Source organism: Ceratotherium simum, chromosome 7, assembly GCF_057802395.1.
Source record: "Ceratotherium simum simum isolate JZ-2026a chromosome 7, ASM5780239v1, whole genome shotgun sequence".
In the NCBI taxonomy this organism is placed as follows: Eukaryota; Metazoa; Chordata; class Mammalia; order Perissodactyla; family Rhinocerotidae; genus Ceratotherium; species Ceratotherium simum.
This window is the reverse complement of record NC_141906.1, coordinates 73,735,050-73,760,988: the sequence shown is the minus strand read 5'-3', so window position 1 is coordinate 73,760,988 and position 25,939 is coordinate 73,735,050. Positions and strand designations below refer to the sequence as shown.

General features: G+C 35.6%; 1 protein-coding gene across 1 annotated transcript; it reads left to right on the top strand.

Annotated features, from left to right (window-relative positions):
• Positions 1-10,968: 10,968 nt before the first annotated feature.
• On the top strand, positions 10,969-11,913 carry LOC101404963 (olfactory receptor 6M1-like). The gene has a single exon (XM_004427465.2). It carries the CDS (start codon positions 10,969-10,971, stop codon positions 11,911-11,913), a length of 945 nt encoding a protein of 314 aa, XP_004427522.2.
• The last annotated feature ends 14,026 nt before the right edge of the window (positions 11,914-25,939 follow it).

Sequence of the window (25,939 nt, the reverse complement as noted above, 5' to 3'; positions counted from 1 at the left end):
GTTACATTTCAACCTTATGAGAGGTATGATGGAATACCATTTTTTCATCCATCATTGCAGTACTTGAATATCTCCATAATTGCTCATCTCAGGTACCCAAGATGCCACTTGCATACCTCCAAGTACAAAGAATAAGAAACAACAATATCCCCATATGGGTTCCAATTAAAATGAGAAGATTTTTTTTCTCTGATGGGCATCAAAATATCCCACTTTGATTTTGTCCCTCCATGCCCATAAAGTTTTCCATAACTTGGTGCTTCACACTGTGATTCCTTTTATCTTCCTGTTATCTATGTTTTCTGGATCATATTAGCAATCTCTTGCTTACTTTCCAAGAATTGCTATAAGTACATACCATATCATAATTTTTATTTTTTAGTTCCTCTGTTACCAAGGAGAATATCGATCTTAACTTTTCCCCTTAAGCATATTTATTGTTTTATTTTTCAAAGTGTAGCCATCCACCAGTTTCAATGTAACTGTCTTCCAAATGGAATTTTAATCTTCCACTCTTGAGTTGCCACCTATAAATTATGCTGCTTGTTTGGCATTCTCTGATAACTGATCATAGGGAGTGCCCTATTGAACTATGGAGTTAGGTCACTCATTGGGGATAGCCAATGTGGGGCCAAAAGGGATAGCAACCACCTGTTCACATATTCAGTGAGTACCTACAGTGGCTCTCCACACTGCATATTTTTGAATATATCATTTCCATTTGTTTGAGGAACCTCTCTGTGCATTTATCTCTCTATTGGGAAGTTGTTCTGACAAAACCCATGATAGTATAAGTATTACAGGTATCAACTAATTTTATGGATCTTTGTAATAGAAGTTTCAATTAAAGCCAATGAGCTATTTCAACCAAAGACCAAAACTTGCCTATGAAAGAGAGTACACCTAAAGACAGACTCAGATGATTTTTTAGTACAGAAGTCACTGTTTCTAGGTGACAGTCATGGACATTTGTAAAGCTTCGATTTGCCTTAGTGGGCATGGTTGATGTTTCTAATATCATTTGAATATCAGGATTGTACAGTGCCAAAGGAATCAAATGGCTCTTTAAAGCTACAATCCAACCTATTGTTACACACAGCTCCATTTAAATTCAGCTTTTTTCCTGCTAACTTTGTTAATAGAAATGTAAAAAATTCTCAGATATACTATGATTTCTCCAAAAACCAAAAAGTCCATCAATTTTTTTGCCTCTTGTTTTGATTTTGGAGCTAGAAGAAAAATTACTTATTTAATACTTGGTTGAAGAATAGATATTCTAGTGGCTTCAGCCCAAGCAATTCCTAAGAATTTTACTAATTTTGCTAGGCTCTGTACTTAGTCATGTTAATCAGCCACCCCTTAGTCATATAATTAACCAGCAATTGTAATTCTGATATAGCATGATCTTCAGATTGAGATAGCAAAATTATATTACCAATATAATGAAATAATAATACTCTTCAGTTGAATCATATTTAAGAGAATGTCAGATAAAAAGACAAGCCTCATATTGGGAGAAAATATTTGCAAAATATGTATTTGATATGTGACCTCTATCTGAAATATATTTGTAAACTTTTATAACTTAATAGGAATACAAACAACCTGATTTCTTTCTAATTGGCCAGAAGATTTGAATGGATACCTTAACAATGATGATATAAAAATGTGAAAAATTCTCAACCTGTATCTGAAATATATTTGTAAACTTTTATAACTTAATAGGAATACAAGCAACCTAATTTCTTTTTAATTGGCCAAAAGATTTGAATGGATACTTTAACAATGGAGATATAAAAACATGAAAAATTCTCAGCACCATTAATTATTAGAGAAATGCAAACTAAAAATAAAATTAGATGATTCTGGGCAATGATGTCAGCAAAATAGCAGAATAGAAGTTTTCTACCATATTTCCCCAAAGAACATCAATTTTGACAATGATCCATGGATGAAAGTGCCCTTTCAGAAGTCCAGGAGTCCAGCAGAGAAGTTCTAGCACAGTTTTAGAGAAAAAATCCAAGATTGGATGCACTGAAGAGGATAAGAGGGACAGTTTCACTGTATTCCCATAACCCCTCCCCCAAGGCTGCACAGCTCAGTGCCAAGAGAGACCTTCTTGGTTGGCAATTTCTCCCATGGAAGAAACTGAGAACACGTGAGTGAGCTCTTCCCCAGCTAAGCAAGAAACTGACAAAGAGGCCCACTGCTTCCTTGCCCCATCCAGAATACGGAGGTGTTCTGAGGGAGAGGAGCAGGGAGTGGATGAGAAAACAGCAGCCGGGACTCTTGGAGGGCATCAAAGGACATGAGTCCTACTAACTGACTTGTAGACTCTGCCAGGAATCCTGATCATGGAGTGCTGGGAATGACTCCCTTGTGGATCTCCCCAACTGACCCATGGGCACCTCTATTGTTTTGGGTGACTCACCCATATACCCCACACCTTGTGGCTAGCTTCCTGTGTGCACCCCAAAGGTAGTGAGTGTGAGCCTTTGCAAATGGCCTGTAAGCATACACAGAAAGCCAACCCAACTCTGCAGTAATGGAGAAACCACACAAACTTGAGCATTCAGCACCTCCTTAGGGAAAGCAAACAAGAGACTATCAGCACCCAGCCTGACTTTACAGGATTGAGAAAAGGAATACAATCTTTTTTTTTTTTTTTGGTAAGGAAGATCAGCCCTGAGCTAACATCCATGGTAATCCTCCTCTTTTTGCTGAGGAAGACCAGCTCTGAGCTAACATCTATCGCCAATCCTCCTCCTTTGTTTTCCCCAAAGCCCCAGTAGATAGTTGTATGTCATAGTTGCATATCCTTCTAGTTGCTGTATGTGGGACGCTGCCTCAGCATGGCCAGACAAGCGGTGCATCGGTGGGCGCCTGGGATCCGAACCCGGGCCGCCAGTAGCAGAGCACGTGCACTTAACCTCTAAGCCACGGGGCCGGCCCAAGGAATACAATCTTAAGAAGGGAACAAGAAGTATGGAGCAGGAATATCCATAGAAATGATCTGATAAAGCCTCAGAATCCTTAGCAGAGCTGACAGTTGGTATTTCTCTCCTGAAGTCAGTAAGTACAGAGGGGAGAAGGTGATTGCTTCCTCAAATACTAAAACAGCAGTGCAAGACTTCAAAAAACTTGAAAAATCAAGAAGACATGACACCACCAAGCTAACACAATAATTTTCTAGTAACTATCCCCAAAGAAAGGGAGATCTGTGATTTGCCAGATGAATTCAAAATAGTCATTTTAAGGAAGCTTGGTGAGCTACAAGCAAACACAAAAAGACAACTCAAGGAAATCAGGAAAACAACACAAACAAAATGAGAAGTTTAACAGAGAAATAGAAATTATAAAGAAAAGAACTAAACAGAAATTCTGGAGCTGAACAACACAATGAATGAAATGAAAAATGCACGGAGACCATCAGCAAGAGACTTTATCAAGCAGAAGAAAGAATCTGTGAAGTCAAAGACAGATCATTCAAAAGTATCCAGTCCGAGGAGAAAAAGGAAAAACAATGAAAAAGAGTGAAGAAAGCCTATGCAAATTATGAGATACCATTAAAAGAAATAATCTACACATTATTGGAGTCCTAGAAGAGACGAGTGGGAGAAAGGTACAGAGAGCTTATTTCAAGAAATATGGCTGAGAACTCCCCAAATCACAGGAGAGATTTGGACATCCAAGTTCACAAAGCTCACAGTTTCCCAAAAAGATTCAACTCAAAAATATTTTCTCTAAGACACATTATAATACAGTCATATATCACTTAATGAAGAAGATGCATTCTGAGAAATGCATTGTTAGGTGATTTCATCATTGTGAGAACATCATAGAGTGTACTTACACAAACCTAGATGGTATCGTCCGTCACACACCTAGGCTATATGGTACTAATCTTAGGGGACCACAGTCCCATATGTGGTCTGTTATTGACGAAAATATCATTGTGTGGAGCATGATTGTAAAACTGTGTAAAATCAAAGACAAAGGGAGAATTTTAAGAGCCACAAGGGAAAAAAATTTCTCACATACAAGGGACACCATAGGACTAGCAGCAGATTTCTCAGTGGAAACCTTGCAGGCCAGTAGAGAGTGAGATCATATATTCAAAGTACTAAAGGAAAAAAACTGCCAAGCAAAATTACTTTATCCTGCAAAGCTGTCCTTCAGAAATGAAGCAGAGATAAAGACTTCCCCAGACAAACAAAAGCTGGGTGAGTCCTCACCACTAGACTTGTCTCACAAGAAATGCTGAACAGAATTCTGAAAGCTGAAATGAAAGGATGCTAATTAGTAACATGAAAATATACAAAAATATAAAACATATGGGTAAAGGTAAGACTATAGTCAGATTCAGAATACTCAATTCCTAAATTTCGGTAATTTGTTAATCACTTAACCATAGTACAAAGCTTAAAGAAAAAAGGTATTAAAATAACTATAGCTACAATAATTTGTTAGTGATATACATTAACATTAATAAAAAAGGTATACATTGTGACATCAAAAACATAAAATATGAAGAGGGGAGAAAAATGGTAGAGTTTTTGTATGTGATCAAAGTTAAGTTGATATCACCTTAAAATGGGCTGTTGTAACTAAAAGATGTTTTATGTTAGTCTCATGATAACCACAAAGCAAAAACCTACAGTAGATATCCAAAAGGTAAAGAGAGGGAATCAAAGCATACTACTAAGTAAAATCATCAGTTAACAAAGTAGGACAGCAAGAGAGGAAGCAAGGAACAAGGGAACTACAAAACAGCCAAAAACAACGGATAAGAAGGCATTAGTAAGTCCTTACCTATCAATAATTGCCTTAAATGTAAAAGAATTAAATTCTCAAATAAAAAAGTATAGAGTGGCTGAATGGATTAAAAAACAAGACCCAACTGTATGCTGACTATAAGATACTCACTTCGGGTTTAGTGACATACATAACTCAAAGCGAAAGCATGGAAAAAGATATACATGTAAACACAAACCAAAAGAGAGCGAGGGCAGCTACACTTACATCGGGCAAAATAGACTTATGGTCTAAACTATAACAAATGACAAAGAAGGTCCCTATATAATGATGAAGGGGACAATTCATCAAGAATACAAACATTATAAATATATACACATCCAATATCAGAGCACCTAAAAATATTAAGGAAATACTTGCAAATGTGAAGGGAGAAATAGACAACAATATAATAATAGTAGGGGGCTTCTATGTGTGTCAAATCATCACTGTATATTTTAACTATATACAATTTAATTTGTCAAGTATACCTCAATAAAGCTAAAAAATAAAATAAAATAAATTAAGTGATTCCACTATAAATGCACTAGAATGCATAAAATTTAAAATGACTGCCATCATCAAGTGTTGGCAGAGATACAGAACTATAGGACTCATACATTGCTAATACAAATGAAAGTGGTACAATGAATTTGGAGAACACCTTGACAGTTTCTCATATAGTTAAACATATACTTACCATAAAACATAGTCATTGCACTCAGAGGAATGTAGCCAGGAGAAATGAAAACAAATATTCACATAAAAAAATGAACTCGAATGCTCATAGAAGCTTTATTCATAAGAACCAAAAATTGAAAACAACTCAAGTGTCCAACATCTGATGAATAGACAAACATGCTGTGATATATCTATACAATCCATAAGATAAATAGTCCTCAGTTATACATGGGAAGAAATTACTGATACCTGAAACAATTGGATTAATCTCAAAGCATCAGATTAAGTGAAAGAACAAGCACGAAAACTACATGCTGTGAGATTGCATTTATATAAAATTCTAGAAAATTCAAAATTCCACTGAAAGAAAACACCTCAGTGGTTGTCAGGAGCTAAGGTGGGGAGAGGAGAGCATTTACTGCAAAAGGGCAAAAGGAAACATTTTAAGGCAATGGAGATATTTTAAACCATTGTTGTAATGGTGGTGGTGGCTGCATGACTGCATGTTTGTCAAAACTCAAGAAAATATACACTTAAAAGTTATCTATTGTGTATAAATCCTATCTCAATAAAATGGATTTTAAATATGTACATAGACATGTTTCTATGTAAATTATCTCAGTTTGAAAAGCAATCTAAAGCTTATTTCAATACATTATGACATTTCAGAAAAAACATTTCTTAAGTTTTCCAACTTTCTTGTTCCCTGAGGCTTTAAAGCAGTTCTCTAAGTTTGTCTTGAACTAAATAAAATAAACACCCCGGAGAGTCTCCCAGGAGACCTTAACTTTGTAACTGTGATTGATTATATCAGTTCTAACATTCTGTGATTGCAATAATAATAATTAACCTTTCTTCATGCCATAGTCCCAAGAGCCATTCTAAACCAAATCTCTAAAGGTGAATAAAACATCATTCAATATCACAGTTCATTCAATTGTAATCACTTTAATATAGGCAAGGTAATATTTTCTGTAGAAAGTAAATAAGGTGGATATATCTGAAATCAAGTCACAATATGCCTGATGAATGAACAGGAGTGACTTAACCAAATGATGCAAGTTTAGAGAGATATTTCAGTGACTGCAAACACAAATTTTTCTAATAGGCCATTAAGGTAGAATGAGATGTGTAAAGAAACTATGAGTTGAACATCACTGGACAGTAACTTGGTGGAGACATTGCAGAATATTTTAGGACCAGCCTGGCTCATATGCCCTTTAAGTTCTCTTCTAATCTCAGATTCTATGGTTTTGGATAATTCCAAGTTTCTACATGGATCCACAAAAGAAATAGAAATTCAGTGAATAGAGAGGAAATACATTCTGACAACTGAAAAAAAACCCTGCGATTTGGGAAGCTTTCAGTCACTTTTGCCAGAGATCTAGAATAGAAGTCAGAGGACCTGCTCTTAATTCAGTTGCATATGACTTGCTGATTCATCACCAGACCTAACCATTCTGCCCCCCTTGGCAAAAATGTGATCCAGAATACATATTACTTAAAACTCAGAGGAATATACTGAGATTGAGATACATTGGATGTGTAAAATAAAAGATTAAACCATAATATAACACTTGGACTTGTTCTTAGTGTAATTCAAGACTTTGACTTTTTCTGTGGGAATAAGAAAAAGAACTGAAAAAAAGTAATCATAGTTACAAAAAGACAATGTTACATTCAGAGGAAGAAGGACAGAGTACCTAAGCAAAAATTGAGTAACCATTTGGTGTGGTTTTGACAAAGAGATTAACTATCATATGAGGAAGACTCTCAGACTAAGACTGACAGATATTTATGTGGAATTCAAAACTGAAGCAATAAAAGAATTTGAAGAATAATGGATGGAATGCAGTAGGAAAAAAATACCCGAAGTTCAAGTTTCTTAACGTATTTGAATGAAGAAAATACCAACTATTCCACAATCAGTATGATGTAAGTATACTTTATAGTGTAGTGATCCATATTTATATATTAAACAGTATATGTCTTGCTAAATATGTTTGCATATATATTTTATAAATTAAAATGTAATTACTGCTCTGCAAAAATTATAGTGACAGCAGATGTCGTTATAGCTTTATCGTAAGTGAAAGTTTTTAATGTTCTTCAATTACAATGTAACTTTTTCACATTTTACTGATAGCAGCAAAGATCTCAAATTATCACTAACTCCCCAGACACACACACATCTTAGTCCGTTCTGTTCATCCTTCTCCAACCCTGCGTTCTCACCACATACTTATTGAACACCAGGTAGGCATATATAGGACCTTGAATCTGGCATTATGACTATCCTCATTTTACAGATGAAGAAGATAAGACTCAGGATGCTTAAGAGTGTTATTAAAGATCTTGAAGCTACAAGTGGCAAAACAAGAAATACAACACAGGTTCTCTGATTCTAAAACCAGCAGTACACATTTTTCTGACTAAATCTAGAATCTTGAAATGTGCAAACATGCAATTTCATACAATTTTTTAGGGATACACAGAAATGGTAATGATTAAAAATACCCCCACAAAAATGAAAGCCTTAATTTGCAAGGTTACAATTAAATTATTAAACACAGATTGCCATGGTCCAGAACCTTTCCTCCTAGACATGGTGGGCTCCTGAGGGTGCAGAGATCATCTAGAAAACGCTAACACAAAGCCAGGTTTTTTTCACTATCATCAAGTTAAGAGATCCCCTAGAGGAGAGCAATGCTACATCTTTAGTTCTTCTCAGAGAAGCATATTTGACCCAAACACAGCAGAATAGAAAGTTCTCAATGTCATTTCTTTTATAGTTAGGTAACCCTATGACAACAACGGCAAACATCAATCTATTTGTGTTTAACCATCCTAGATTTTTGTTGTTCAAAAATGGCATAATGCTTTTGAAGATCCCAAACTATCTAACTTTTACAATACTAGAGGGGAATCAAGCTCCTATCAGGGCCATCAAACACTACGTGCAAGAGGGAAAATGGAGGATGTTATAGATGTTGTGAAACAATTAACTAGATAAACGGAAGGACCAGTGGAAGAGATGATAGGCAGCTGCATGAGAATCCTTATTCTGCCTTAAGACACCTATCAATCTCCAGTACTGCCAGTGATGAAGATGAAGAGGGGGAAATGAAAGGGAATTTTACAGCATTTCTACTTTTCTGCAGAGTGTGGTCTATTCTATTTCTATACCAGACTTTGATGATATTAATACTTGTCCACCCAGATACTGTTCTGCCTTTTGTGTAGTAGTAATCATTTTGGAAGTTTATTATTTGGGTGCAGGAGCAGTGATGGGAGGAGTGAATATTCGAATATTTATGGTGGTAAGAGTTCCTTCTGGTACCAAGACCCTATTTCAATAGATGAGACCCTTTGGAGTCCTTTGATAACTTAAAAGAAGATTAAACAGACTGCCTTGTAACACTTTGAAAGAATCCTAGAAGAAAAGGAATAATGCACCTTGCTATTGAAAACTGCTATTTTTTATCCTAAACTTTCCCTGTCTTGTGACACTCCCCAGCTCTAATCCTGAAAGATCTGATCTATTAGACACTTTGGTTTTTGGGTCGTTTCCCCATGCCCAGCATTAATATTGCAGCAATCAGTTTTCCAGAACAACATACCCCCAAAGTAACAATTAGAGTAAAGGTGACACACATCAGGAATGTACGGGTTACGATAAAAATCTGTATTTGATATATGAAAATGCAAACCACAGAGGTTACCATTGCTTAATCTTGGTCAGCGGGAATGGCATACTTAAGGGAAAAGCTCCATATATTTTGATTTATTTATTTAATAAATAAAAGAGTTCCTTTGGTGCCCAAAGAATGGAGGGTTAAATAGATAGGGTGCCTGCCTACATGGAAAACAAAAGAAATATTTAGGCTGGAAAGGAAGATGTAGATGATCAATACTCTTCTTTTACAGGTGTAGAAACTGGGGCCAAGGATTTAAAAGAAAGTAAAAAGAGCTCCTCTACTAAATCACACAGTGAGTCAATTTATTCAGCTCCAATTACATTTGATAATTACTCATAGATGGGTGAAAACCACTATGTATTTGTGAAGGAGTTTACTTACCAACAACCTAGAAACATCAAATAATTCTAAGAAACCAATATTTCCTTAAATAAAACAGATAAGGTGAAGACAAAACACTTGTTCTTAAAATAATAAGGATAAGTTGATTTGTGGGATAAATGACTGTTGAATGAAAATAAAGAGACAACTGAAGAAAAAGTCAGCCAACTTTTCAGATGGAAATCCATTCAGAAAAAAAAAATGTCTTTAAGGCAAAATAGATGCTAGAAGTTACTTATCCCAGACAGAGAGCCTGGGGAAAATTATTTTCTTTAAAGAGGAGTTGGATAGGCTCCAACCCTAGAAAGAACCTAGCTCAGAGTTCACAAATTGGTCATTTTAATTTGAAACTAAAAGATCAGCCACAAAATAAAAACCAAAGGACAGTGTTTCAACGGAATTTTACAGACATGCAACAAGATGTTCAGCAAGGTTGAGCAGTATTCAAAGATTAAGCTGAGCATTTCAAACACCGTCTATCTGCTTCCACTTTGTTGCACTACTGTTAACAACATGATCTTCAAAAGGCTGAAAAGAATATAAGGTATAAGAGATCTATTTGAGAGAACCTGTAAGAATCATTGGGGAATGGGAGAGGAAAGATTTGTTATTTTTCAAGAAGTTGCCGTTGATGTAACATTGCAAAGAACAAAGAAGAAACACACTAATCATTTTCCCAAAAACTTTTCCCAAAATATATAAAATAATTTATGAAAATTATGAACCATATACCATATACTTGCGTAATAATAGTGCAGAAATCAAAAAATTTATATCATTATAGAAAATAAAACAAAAGTCACGCAACCTTATTACCTCAAAATAACTTGGGTCCAACTAGATATTACATTGATAATCAACACACAATACCAATAACAAAACAGACAAACACAGGTTCCTTTTCATGTGAGTGTCCAGTTTTCATAGTTTTTGCTCTTTGATTTAGACAATACTCAAATAGTTAAAATAATCTTGAGAAAAGTAACTCAACTTTCATTATCATTCTGTTTCTCAAATTGATTGGATTCTCAGTCAACTGTGTCTCTCTTCTTAGGCACAGAATTTAGCTGGGAAAACAGTAGGTCAAGAAGACTGAATGAGAGAAAGGAAGGAGCACTGGACAAAAGAGAATAAAATCATAAAGACTAGAGTTTCATGGAACCATGGAGATAATTTCATTCAAACAAAAATTTTAAATGCATTCTGAGAATACTGAGGTTAGAAGAAGTCATGTAATTTATCCAATATCCTACATTTATTAGGGTCAAAGGCAGGATGAAAACAAATCACTCTTGACTCTTCATTCAGAGCTTTTTCTACTTCTTATCACTGATATTGACAGTTGAAAATTTATTTAAGCTGATTTTCATCTCTATTTTTTCAGAGACGTGCTGCCCACTAGGCATTGTATGCAATGGATATGCAAAATCAGACCACAGTGACTGAATTTACCCTGACTGCCTTCCCCGGTCTCCAGAAGCTTCAGATTTCCCTCTTTGTGGTCCTCTTGTTTACTTACATGCTTACTCTAACAGGAAATATTGTCATCATTTCCCTAATATTGGCTGATAATTGCCTCCAAACCCCAATGTACTTCTTCCTCAGTAATTTGTCATTTTTGGACATTTTATACACTACGTCAGTTACCCCAAAGCTGTTAGCCTGTCTCCTAGAGAAGAAGACCATATCTTTGGCTGGCTGCATCGCTCAAACATACTTCTTTTTTTTCCTGGGGACAGTAGAGTTTATCCTCTTGGCAGTGATGTCCTTTGACCGCTACGTGGCCATCTGTAACCCCCTGCGCTACACCATAGTCATGAACAGCAGGGTCTGTCTCCTGCTGGTTCTGGGCTGCTGGGTGGGGGCCTTCCTGTCAGTGCTCTGCCCAAGTATTGTAGTATCTAGATTGCCTTTCTGTTATAAGGAAATTAGTCACTTCTTCTGTGACATCGCTCCTCTGCTACAGGTAGCCTGCATAGACACTCATTTCATTGAGATGATAAACTTCCTCTTATCTTCCTTTATCCTCCTGACCTCACTGGTGCTCACCACCGTGTCCTATACCTACATCGTTTCTACCATTTTGAGCATCCCCTCAGCCCAAGGACGTCAGAAGACCTTTTCCACCTGTGCTTCTCACATCACTGTTGTCTCCATTGCCTATGGGAGTAATATCTTCATGTATGTGAGGCCCAGTCAGAGTCATTCCCTAGATTTTGACAAAGTGACAGCTGTCCTCACCACAATGGTGACCCCCCTTCTTAACCCCTTTATTTATAGTCTAAGGAATGAACAGGTAAAGAAAGTTTTAAGAGAAGCAGTCAATAAAATTATGTCCTTATTGCACAGGAGAACTTGAAAGTTTGTTTGCTAACAATGGCTATTTTCAAAAATTTGGACTCAATGTGAAGAAAGTCATGCTTGAAGACCAAAAATCAAAGATACTTGCAAAGATATGAAAAAGCTTCACGCCACATCAGATGAGAAGTGTTGTAGTCTAGGTCCAGAGGAGGCAATTCAGTCATAGAGAAAATAACATGTTCTGAACACTATCATTTGACTGTCTCACACACAGAATATCATGGATTAATGAGAAATACTGAACTAAAGTCACAAAACCTGAATTTTAAGCCTGGCTCTATTACTTTTTTATTAGGTTACTCTTAGCTTATCTGAACCTTAGTTTTCTCATTAGTAAAGCAGTGAATAGCTCCAAATCACTGGAGTTGTATAGTGCCAAAGGAATCAAATGGCTCTTTTAAGTTACAGGACAACCTGTTGTTATTTACAGCCCCATTTAAATTCAGCTTTTTTCCTGCTAGCTTTGTTAATAGAAACTAAAATAATTCTCGGATGTAATACAATTTCTCCAGAAACCAAGCAACCCATAAATCTTTTTGTCTCTTGTTTTGATTTTGGAGCTAGCAGAAACAATTACTTGTTTAATAGTTTTTTGAAGAATATCTCTAATAGCTCCAGCCCAGGCAATTCTGAAGACTTTTACTATTTTTGCTAGGCTCTGTACTTCAGTCATGTCAATCAGCCACATCTTAATTATATAGTTGACAAGCATTTGTAATTCTGATTTTGCTTAATCTTCAGATTGAGATATCTACACTATATTATCAAAATAATGGAATAATAACACTTTCAATTGAATCATATAAAAGAAAGTCAGAAAATGAAAGACAAGCCACATATTGGGAGAAAATATTTGCAAAATACATATCTGATAAATGACCTGTATCTGAAACATATTTTTAAACTTTTACACCTTAATAGGAACACAAACAATATGATTTTTTTAATTGGCCAAAAGATTTGAACAGACACTTAAAAAAGATGATATACAAACAGAAAATAAATACATAAAAAGATTCCAAACACCATTAATCATTACAGAAATACAAAATAAAAACAAAATTATATGATTCCAGGTAATATGTCAAAAAAATAGGATAATAGGAGTTTTCTACCATATTCCCCCAAAGAACACCAATTTTAGTATGACCCATGGATGAGAGTGCCTTTTTAGAAGTCTGGGAGTCCAGCAGAGAAGTTCTAGCACAGTGTTGGAGAAAAACATCCAAGGTTGAATGCATTGAAGAGGATAAGAGGAACAGTTTCATATTACCTCCATAACCCCTCCCCTAAGGCAGCACAGTTCAGTGTCATGAAGGACTCTCTTGGTTGGCAATTTCTCCTACGGAAGAAACTGAGCAGGCTGGCCCCGTGGCTTAGCAGTTAAGTGCGTGTGTTCCACTACTGACGGCCCGGGTTCGGATCCCGGGCGCGCAAGTGCGCACCACTTCTCTGGCCATGCTGGGGCCGTGTCCCACATACAGCAACTAGAGGAATGTGTATCTATGACATACAACTATCTACTGGGGCTTTGGGGAAAAAAAAAAGGAGGAGGATTGGCAATAGATGTTAGTTCAGAGCCAGTCTTCCTCAGCAAAAAAAGGAGGATTGGCATGGATGTTAGCTCAGGGCTGATCTTCCTCACAAAAAAAAAAAAAAAAGAAACTGAGCATATGAGTGAACTCTTCCCCAGCTGTGCAGGCCACTGCCAAAGGTGCCTACTTCTTTCTTCCTCCATCCAGAATACCGAGGTGTGCTGCAGGATAGGAGCAAGGAGGGGATGGGAGAACAGCAGCCAGGGCTCTTGGAGGGCATCAAAGGGACGTGGATCGTACTAACTGACTTGTGGACTCCGTCAGGAATCCTGATCATTGAGTGCTGGGAATGACTCTCTTGTGGATCTCTCCAACAGACCCATGGGCACCTCTATTGTTTTGGGTGACTCATCCATATACCCCCACACCCTGTGGCTAGCTACCTGTGTGCACCCCAAAGGTAGTGAGTGTGAGCCTTTGTAAATAGCTTGTAAGCATACACAGAAAGCCACCCCAACTCTGCAGTCATGGAGAAACCACACAAACTTGAGCATTCAGCACCTCCTTAGGGAAAGCAAACAGAAGACTACCAGCACCCAGCCCAACTTTATAGGATTGAAAAAAGGAATACAGTCTTAAGAAGGGAACAAGAAGTATGGAGCAGGAATATCCATAGAAATGGTCTGATAAAGCCTCAGAATCCTTAGCAGAGCTAACAGTTGGTATTTCTCTCCTGAAGTCAGTAAGTACAGAGAGGAGAAGACGATTGCTTCCTCAAATACTAAAACAGCAGTGCAAGACTTCAAGAAACTTGAAAAATAGGAAAACACAACTCCACCAAACTAACACAATAATTTTCTAGTAACTGTCCCCAAAGAAAGGGAGATCTGTGATTTGCCAGGTAAAGAATTCAAAATAGTCATTTTAAGGAAGCTCAGTTAGCTACAAGCAAACACAAAAAGACAATTCAAAGAAATCAGGAAAACAACACAAAATGAGAACTTTAACAGAGAAATAGAAATTATTTAAAAAGAACTAAACAGAAATTCTGGAGCTGAAGAACACAATGCATAAAATGAAGAATGCAATGGAGAGCATCAACAGCAGATTCATCAAGCAGAAGAAAGAATCTGTGAAGTCAAAGACAAGTCATTTGAAATTATCCAGTCAGAAGAGAACAAAGAAAAAACAAGGAAAAAGAGAGAAGAAAGCCTATGTGAATTATGGGGTACCATTAAAAGAAATAATCTACACATTATTGTAGTCCCAGAGGAGAATAGTGGGAGAAAGGTACAGAGAGTTTATTTCAAGAAATATGGCTGAGAACTCCCCAAATTAGAGGAGAGATTTGGACATCCAAATTCATGAAGCTCATAGTTCTCCAAAAAGATTCAAGGCAAAAATATTTTCTCTAAAACACATTATAATAAAACTGTGTAAAATCAAAGACAAAGAGAGAATTTTAAAAGCAGCAAGAAAAAAATTTCCCCCATCTAAGGGACATGATAGAATTACCAGCAGGTTTCTAAGCAGAAACCTTGCAGGCCGGTAGAGAGAGGGATGATAGAGTCAAAGTACTAAAAGAAAAAAACTGCCAACCAAGGTTACTTTAACCAGCAATGCTGTCCTTCAGAAATGAAGGAGACACAAAGACTTTCCAAGACAAACAAAGCTAAGGGAGTTCTCAACACTATATGAAGAAGTATTGAAAGGAGCTCTTCAAGCTGAAATGAAAGGATGCTAATTAGTAACATGAAAACATATGAAAGTAGAACATATACTAGTAAAGTTAAGAATATAGTCAAATTCAGAACATTTTAATACTAAAACATGGTGTTAATCACTTAACTTGAGTATAAAGGTGAAAAAAAGCATTAAAACTAATGATAGCTACAATAATTTGTTAATGGATACACAATAAAAATGGATATACACTGTGACATCAAAAACATAAAATGTGACAGGGGGAGTAAAAGGGTAGAGTTTTTGTATGTGATTAAAATTTAATTGTTATCAGCTTAAAATACACCGTTCTAACTAAAAGATGTTTTATGTAAGCCTCATGGTAACCACAAAGCAAAAACCTACTGTACATATCCAAAGAGTAAAGAGAAGGGAATCAACACATAGCACTATGTAGAATCATCAATTCACAAAGTAAGACAGCAAGAGAGGAAGCAGAAAGAAGGAAACAACAAAAGAGCCAAAATAGTTAATAAGATGGCATCAGTAAGTTCTTACTTATCAATAATTACCTTAAATGTACATGGATTAAATTCTCCAATCAAAAAGTACAGAGTGGTTGAATAAATTTTAAAAAATGATCCAACTATATGCTGACTGTAACAGACTCACTTCAGGTTTAATCACACACGTAACTCAAAGTGAAGGGGTGGAAAAAGACATGCAAAAGACATGCAATGTCCATGCAAATGCAAACCAAAAGACACCAGGGATAGCTACACTTATATTAGGTAAAATAGACTTTAAACTATAATAAGTAACAAAGATCATCATATTATGACAAACAGGTCAATTCATCAAGAGGATATAACAATTGTAAATATATACACACCCAATATTGGAGCACCTAAATATATTAAGAAAATACTAGCAGATCTGAAGGGAGAAGTAGACAACAATACAATAATAGTAGAGGGCTTCAATACCACACTTTCAACAATGAATAGATCATTCAGACAGAAAATCAGTAAGAAAACACTGGACTTGAACCACACTTTTGACCAAATGGACCTAATATATCATGTGTATTCTGCTGCCACTCCATCTAAGGGCAGCAGAATACACATGATTCTCAAGTGCACATAGCACATTCTCCAGGATAGAGTGTATGATAGGCCAACTACAGTGTAATGAAACTGGAAATCAGTAACAACAGGAAAATTGAAAAATTCTCAAATGTGTGGAAATTAAACAATCACTCTTAAACAACCAATGAAGCAAAGATAAAATCAAAAGGAAAATCAAAACATATCTTTATAACAAATGAAATTGGAAACACAACACACCCAAACTTATGGGAAGCAGCAAAAGCAGTTCTAAGAGGGAAGTTAAAGTGATAAATACCTCCACTTTGTAAAAAGAAAGATCTTAAATAAATAACCTGACTATACACCTCAAGGAGCTAGAAAAAGAAGAACACAATAAGCCAAAAGTAAGCAGAAGGAAGTAGCTAACAAAAGTCAGAGCAGAAATATATGATATAGAGACTAGAAAAACAATTGAAAAGATCAATAAAACTAGAGTTGTTTTTTTGAAAAGATAAACAAAATTGACAAACTTTATCTACACTAAGAAAAAAATAGAGAAAACTCAAATAAATAAAATCAGAAATAAAAGAGGAGACATTGCAACAGATACTAAGAAATACAAAGGACCATAAGACACTACTGTAAACAATTATACACCAAAAAAATTGGACAACCTATAAAAATAGATAAATTCCTAGAAACATACAGCCTGCCAAGACTGAATCAGAAAGAAATAGAAAATCTGAACAAACCAAACACAACTGAGGAGATTGAATCAGTAATCAAAAACCTCCCAACAAAGAAAAGCCCAAGATCTGATGGCTTTCCTGGTGAATTCTATCAAACATATAAAGAATTATTAACACTGATACTTCTCAGACTCTTCCAAAAAATTAAAGAGGAGAGAGCCCTTCCAAATCATTTTACAAGGCCAGCATTACGCTGATACCAATGTCAGACACTACAAGAAAAGAACATTATAGGCCAATGTCCCCGAGGAATATAGATGCAAATATCCTCAACAAAATACTAGCAAATAGAATTCAACAGCACATTAAAAGAGTCATACACCATGATCAAATTGGATTTATCCTGGAATGCAAGGGTTGCTCAACATACACAAATCAATAAATGTGATACACCATATTAACTGATGAAGATTCGAAATCATATGATCATCTCAGTGGATGCAGAAAAAGCAATTAAAAACATTCAATATTCTTTCATGATAAAAACTCTTAACAAATTAGGTATAGAAGGAATGTAACTCAACATAATAATACTATATATGACAAGCACACAGCTAACATCATGCTCAATGGTGAAACACTGAAAAGTTTTCCTTTACAATCAGCAATAAGACAAGGGTGCCTATTCTTGCCATTTCTATTCAACATAATACTGGAAATCTTAGCCAGAGCAATTAGACAAGAAGAAGAAATAAAAGGCATCCAAATCAGAAAGGGAGAAGTGAAATTGTCTTTGTTTGCAGATGACATGATCTTACATATAAAAAATCCTAAAGACTCCACCAAAAAACTGTGAGAACTAATAAACGAATTCAGTAAAGTTGCAGAATAAAATATCAATATACAAAAATCAGTTGCATTTCTAAACACTACCAACGAACTACTGGAAAGAGAAATTTATAAAACAATCCCACTTACAATAAAGCCAAAAAGAATAAAATACTTAGGAATAAATTTAACTGAGGAGGTGAAAGACTCATACACTTAAAACTATAAGATATTGATTTTAAACATTGAGGAAGACACAAAATATATCCCATGTTCATGGGTTAGAAGAATTAGTATTGTTAATATGTTCATACTAACCAAAGCGATCTACAGATTCAATGCAATCCTTGCATTGGTGTTTTTCACAAGAATAGAAAAACAATCCTAAAATTCATATGGAACCATGAAAAAGCCCAAATAGCCAAAGCAATCCTGAGAAAGAAGAACAAAGCTGGAGGCATCACATTTCCTGATTGCAAGCTATCTTAAAGCTAGACTAATCAAAATAGTATAGTACTGGCATAAAAACAGACACATAGACCAATGAATCAGAATTCAAGCCCAGATATAAACTTATGCATACGCAGTCAACTAATCCTTTACAAATGTGCCAAGACCACACAATGGGGAAAAGATATTCTCTTCAATAAATGATAATGGGAAAACTGGATATCCACATGCAAAAGAATGAAACTGGACCCCAATGTTACACCACAAAAATTAACTCAAAATGTATTAAAGACTTAAATGTCAAACCTGAAACCATAAAACTCCTAGAAGAAAACATAGGGAAAAAGCTCCTTGACTTGGGTCTTGGCAATAATTTTTTGGATATGACACCAAAGACACAAGCAATAAAAGCAAAAATAAACAAATGAGACAACATCAAACTAAAAAGTTTCTGCACAGCAAAGGAAACAATCAAGAGAGGAAAAAAGGCAACCTACAGAATGGGAAAAAATATTTGCAAATTATATATTTGATAAGAGGTTATATCCAAAATATATAAGACATTTATACAACCCAAATGAAAAATGGACAAAGTACTTGAATAGACACTTCTACAAAGAAGACATACAAATGGCCAACAGGTACATGAAAGGTGCTCAACGTCACTAATCATTAAGGAAATGCAAATCAAAACCACAATGAGCTACCACCTGAACCCTGTTAGGATGGGTCTCATCAAAAAGACAATAGATAACAAGTGCTGGCGAGGATGTAAAGAAAAGGGAAAACTTGAGCATTATTAGTGGGAAGGTAAACTGGTTCAGGCACTATGAAAACCAGTATGGAAATTCCTCAAAAACATAAAAATAGAACTATCTGAGATCCAGCAATTTCACTTCTGGGTATATATCCAAAGGAAACAAAATCAGGATCTCGAAGAGATTTCTGCACTCCCATGTTCATTGCATCATTATTCATAATAGCCAAGATATGGAAACAACCTATGTCCGCTGATGGATGGATGAATAAAGAAGATATAGTATATATACAATGGAATATTATTCTGCCTTAAAAAATAAGGAAATCCTGCTAATTAAAAAACATAGATGAACCTAGAAGACATTATGCTAAGTGAAATTAGCCTGAAAGAAAAAGAGAAAACTGTATGATCTCACTTATATGTGGAATAAAAAAAAAAGTCAAACGTATAGAAATAGAGAACAGAATGGTGGTCATCAGGGACTAGGGAATGGGGGAGACGGGGACATGCTGGCAAAGGGTACAAACCCTCAGTTATAAGATGAATAAGCTCTGGGTATCTAATGTACAGTATGGGGACTATAGTAAATAATATTGCACTGTGTGCTTGAAATTTGCTAAAAGAATAGACCTTAAACATTCTCACACATGCAAAAAAATAAATAACTATGTGAGGGAAGGATGTGTTAATTTACCTGAGTATAATAACCATTTCACAAAATATACCTGTGTCAAATCCTCACTCTGTGCACTTTAATGATATACATTTTATTTGTCAATTATACCTCAATAAAGCTAAAAAAAATTAAATTAAAAAATTAGATGATTCCACTACACATGCACCAGAATGTCTAAAATTTAAAAAGACTGCCAACACCAAGTGTTGGCAAGGATATGAAACTATGGGACTCTCATACATTGCTAGTACAAATGAAAGTGGTACAATGACTTTGGAGAACACCTTGACAGTTTCTCATATAGTTAAACATATACTTACCATAAAACATAGTCATTGCACTCATAGGAATGTATCCAGGAGAAATGAAAACAAATATTCATATAAAAACATGAACTCGAATGCTCATAGAAGCTTTATTCATAAGAGCTAAAAATTGAAAACAACTCAAGTGTCCAACATCTGATGAATAGACAAACATGCTGTGATATATCTATACAATCCATAAGATAAATAGTCCTCAGTAATATATGGGAAGAAATTACTGATACCTGAAACACTTGGATTAATCTCAAAGCATCAGATTAAGTGAAAGAACAAGCACAAAAGACTACATGCTATTTATAGCATGAGATTGCATTTATAGAAAATTCTAGAAAATTCAAAATTCCACTGAACGAAAACACCTCAGTGGTTGTCAGGGGCTGAGGTGGGGAGGGGAGAGCATTTACTGCAAAAGGGCACAGGGAAACTTTTTAAGGTATGCAAGTATTTTAAACCGTTGTTGTAACGCTGGTGGTGGCTGCATGACTGTATACATTGGTCAAAACTCAGCAAAATATGTCCTCAAAACTGTCTATTGTGGGGCCGGCCCAGTGGCATAGTGGTTAAGTGCACGCTCTGCTGCGGCAACCTGGGGTTCGGATCCCGGGGGCACACTGATGCACCGCTTGTCAAGCCATGCTGTGGCGGCATCCCATATAAAATTGAGGAAGAGGGGCATGGATGTTAGCCCAGGGCCAGTCTTTCTCAGGAAAAAGAGGAGGATTGGCAGATGTCAGCTCAGAGCTGATCTTCCTACCAAAAAAAAAAATTGTCTATTGTGTATAAATCACATCTCAATAAAATGGATTTTAAAATATGTACATAGACATATATACCTATGAAAATAAACTCAGTTTGAAAAGCTGCTTAAAGCTTATTTCAATACATTATGACATTTCAGAAAAAACATTTCTTAAGTTTTCCAACTTTCTTGTTCCCTGAGGCTTTAAAGCAGTTCTCTAAGTTTGTCTTGAACTAAATAAAATAAACACCCCGGAGAGTCTCCCAGGAGACCTTAACTTTGTAACTGTGATTGATTATATCAGTTCTAACTCTCTGTGATTGCAATAATAATTAACCTTTCTTCATGCCATAGTGCCAAGAGCCATTCTAAACCAAATCTCTAAAGGTGAATAAAAAATCATTCAATATCACAGTTCATTCAGTTGTAATCACTTTAATATAGACAAGGTAATATTATTTACTGTAGAAAGTAAATAAGGTGGATATATCTGAAATCAAGTCACAATATGCCTGATGAATGAACAGGAGTGACTTAACCAAATGATGCAAGTTTAGAGAGATATTTCAGTGAATGCAAACATAAATTTTTCTAATAGTCAGGCTATTAGAGTAGAATGAGATGCATAAAGAAACTATGAGTTGAACATCACTGGACAGTAACTTGGTGGAGACATTGCAGAATATTTTAGGACCAGCCTGGCTCATATGCCCTTTAAGTTCTCTTCTAATCTCAGATTCTATGGTTTTGGATAATTCCAAGTTTCTACATGGATCCACAGAAGAAATAGAAATTCACTGAATAGAGAGGAAATTACATACCGACAACTGAAAAAAAAAAAAAAAGCCCTGAGATTTGGGAAGCTTTCAGTCATTTTTGCCAGAGATCTAGAATAGAAGTCAGAGGACCTGCTCTTAATTCAGTTGCATATGACTTGCTGATTCATCACCAGACCTAACCATTCTGCCCTCCTTGGCAAAAATGTGATCCAGAATACATATTACTTAAAACTCAGAGGAATATTCTAAGATTGAGATACACTGGATGCGTAAAATAAAAGATCAAACCATAATATAACACTTGGACTTGTTCTCAGTTAAGTCAAGACTTAGACTTTTTCTGTGGGAATAAGAAAATGAACTGAAAAAAGTAATCATAATTATAAGAAGGCAATTTTGCATTCAAAGAAAAAAGGACAGAATACTTAAGCAAAAATTGAGTAACCATTTGGTGGGGTTTTGACAAAGGGATTAACTACCACATGAGGAAGACTCAAAGACTGACAGTGATTTATGTGGAATTCAAAATTGAAGCAATATAAGAATTTGAAGAATAATGGATGGAATGCAGTAGGAAAAAAATACCCAACGTTCGAGTTTCTTAACATATTTGAATGAAGAAAATATCGACTATTCCACAATCAGTATGATGTAAGTATACTTTATAATGTAATTTTCCATATTTATATGTTAAACAGTATTAGTCTTGCTAAACATGTTTATATGTATATTTTATAAACTAAAATTTAGTTACTGCTCTGCAAAAATTTTATTATGGTAGATGTCATATAATGGCTTTACTGTATAAGTATGTAAATGCAAGTTTTTAATGTACTTCAATTACAATTTAACTTTTTCACATTTTGCTAATAGCAGCAAAGATCTCAAATTATCCCTAATCCCTACTCCTTGCCACATCTTAGGTATTTTCTTTTCATCCTTCCCCAACCCTGTGTTCTCAACAAATATTTATTGAACACCAGGTAGGCATATATCACTGTGGTAGGCCCTATCATAGGACTTTGAATCTGGCATTATGACTATCCTCATTTTACAGATGCAGAAGATAAGACTCAAGATGCTTAAGAGTATTATTAAAGATCTTGAAGCTACAAGTGGCAAAACAAGAAATACAACACAGCTTCTCTGATTCCAAAACTCACTATATTTTTTCCATATTTTCTAACTAAATCTAGAATCCACAGAATGATGATCCACAGAAATGGTAATGAACAAAACTATACCCCCAGAAATAAAAGCCTTAATTTGGCAAGGGTATAATTAAATTATTAAACACAGATTGCCATGGTCCAGAGCCGTTCCTCCTAGACATGGTGGGCTCCTGAGGGTGCAGAGATCATCTAGAAAACGCTAACACAAAGCCAGGTTTTTTTCACTATCATCAAGTTAAGAGATCCCCTAGAGGAGAGCAATGCTACATCTTTAGTTCTTCTCAGAGAAGCATATTTGACCCAAACACAGCAGAATAGAAAGTTCTCAACGTCATTTTTTCTATAGTTAGGTAACTCTATGACAACGATGGCAAACAGCAATCTATTTGTGTTTAACCATTCCAGATTTTTGTTGTTCAAAAATGGCATAATGTTTTTGAAGATCTCAAACTGTCTAACTTTTACAATACTAGAGGGGAATCAAGCTCCTATCAGGGCCATCAAAGACTATAGGCAAGAAGGAAAATGGAGGATGTTATAGATGTTGTGAAACCATTAACTAGATAAATGGAAGGACCAGTGGAAGAGATGATAGGCAGCCAGCTACATGAGAATCCTCATTATTCTGCCTTAAAGAAACCTATCAATCTCCAGTGTTGTCAGTGATGAAGGTGAAGAGGGGGAAGTGAAAGGGAATTTTAAAGCATTTCTACTTTTCTGCAGAGTGTGGTCTATTCTATTTCTGTATGAGACTTCAATAACATTAATATTTGTCCACCCAGATACTGTTGTGCTTTTTGTGTTGTAGTAATCATTTTAGAAGTTTATTATCTGAGTGCAGGATGAGTGGTGGGAGGAGTGAATATTAGAATATTTATGGTGGTAAGAGTTCCTACTGGTACCAAGACACTATTTCAATAGATGAGACCCTTTGGAGTCCTTTGATAACTTAAAACAAGATTAAATATACTGCCTTGTAACAATTTGAAAGAATCCTAGAAGAAAAGGAATAATGCACCTTGCTATTGTAAACTGCTGTTTCTTATCCTAGACTTTCCCCGTCTTGTGACCCTCCCCAACTCTAAACCCTGAAAGATCTGATTTATTAGGCACATTGGTGTTTGGGCCCTTTCCCCACGCCCACCATTAATATTGCAGCAATCAATTATACGGAACAACATACATCCCAAACTAACAACTAGAAAAAACGTGACACACACCAGGGAAGTACAGCTTATGATAAAATCTGTATTTGATACATGAAAATGCAAACTACAGAGCTTACCATTGCTTAATCTTGGGCCGTTAGAATCCCATGCTTAAGGGAGGAGTTCCCTCAATTCTGACATATTTATTTAGTAAATAAATGAACATCTTTTGTGCTCAAAGAATGGTGAGTTAAATAGATAAAGTGCCTCCCTTCATGGAAAACGAAAGAAATATTTAAACTGGAAAGGAATACGTAGATGATCAATACTCTTCTTTTATAGTTGTAAAAACTGGGGTCAAGGATTTAAGGGAAAGTAAAGAGAGCTCCTCTACTAAATTAAACAGCAAGTCAATTTATTCAGCTCCAATTACGTTTGAAAATTACTCTTAGATGGATGAAAACCACTATGCATTTGTAAAGAAGTTTACTTATCAACAACCTGGAAATGTCAATAATTCTAAGAAACCAATATTTCCTTATCTAGAACAGAGAAGGTGAAGACAAAACCATTGTTATTAAAATTATAAGGATAAATTGATTTGTGGGATTAAATTAGTGCTGAATGAAAATAAAAAGGCAACTTCAGGGGCCAGAAAAAGTCACAGCCAACTTTTCAGATGGACATCCATTCAGGAAAAAAAAGTCTCCAAGGCAAAGAACGGCTGCTAGAAGTTACTTATCCTAGATAGAAAGCCTGATGAAAATGACCTCCTTTAAAGAGGAACTGGGGGGGATCCAAGCCTAAAAAGAACCTAGCTCAGGGTTCATAATTTGGTCATTTTAACTTATAAATGAAGAATTAGCCACAAAATAATACACTGAAGGACAGTGCTTCAACGGAATGTAATAGACATGCAATAGATTTCCAGCAAAGTTGAGTAGTATTTAAAGATTAAGCTGAGCATTTGAAACACCATCTCTCTGCTTTTTTCACTACCATTAATAACCTGATCTTCAAATGTCTGAAAGAATATAAGGTGTAAGACATCTATTTGAAACTGTAAGAATCAGTTGGGGAATGGGAGACGAATGGTTGATTATTCTTTTGATTCTGCCATAGACATAACATTGCAAGGAACGAAGAAGAAACACACTAATCATTTTCCCAAAACCTTGTTTCAAAATATATAAAATAGTTTATGCAAATTATGAACCATACATCATCTACCGACTTGTTCTGTAACAGTGTAGATAACAAAAAATTTATATCATTATGAAAAATAAACCAAAAAAAATTATGCAACCTTATGGAGGGATCAATTATTATTATCTCAAAATAACTTGGATGCTGAGGCCTGTCCGGTGTTGCAGTGGTTAAGTTTGCATGCGCCCGGGGTTCGCAGGTTCGGATCCCGGGCACGGACATACTCACTACTCATCAAGTCATGCTTATACAAAATAGAGCGTCCCTTATACAAAATGGAGAAAGATGGGCACAGATGTTAGCTTATGGCCAATCTTCCTCGCCAAAAAAATAAATAAATACAAATAACTTGCATCTTAATAGAGATTACGTTGATTCTCAACACATAATACCAACAACAAAAGTGAGTAGAGAGAAATGCAGGTTCTTGCATGTAAGTGTCCAGTTTTCATAGTTTTTGCTCTATGATTTAGATGATATACTTGAATAGTTGAAATAATTTTGACAGAAGTAACTCAACTTTCATTATCATTCCGTTTCTCCATTTTCCAAATTGATTGACTGGATTCTCAGTCAAGTGTGTCTCTCTTCTTAGGCACAGAACTTAGTTGGGAAAATAGCAGGTCAAGAAGACTAAAAGAGAGAAAGCAAGGAGGACTGGGAAAAATCATAAAGACTGGAGTTTCATGGAACCATGGAGATAATTTCATTCAAACAAAAACTTTAAATACAGTGTTAGAATACTGAGGTTAGAAGAAGTCATGTAATTTATCCAATATCCTACATTTATTAGGGTCAAAGGCAGGATGAAAACAAATCACTCTTGACTCTTCATTCAGAGCTTTTTCTACTTCTTATCACTGATTTGACAGTTGAAAACTTATTTAAGCTGATTTTCATCTCTATTTTTTTCAGAGACGTGCTGCCCACTAGGCATTGTATGCA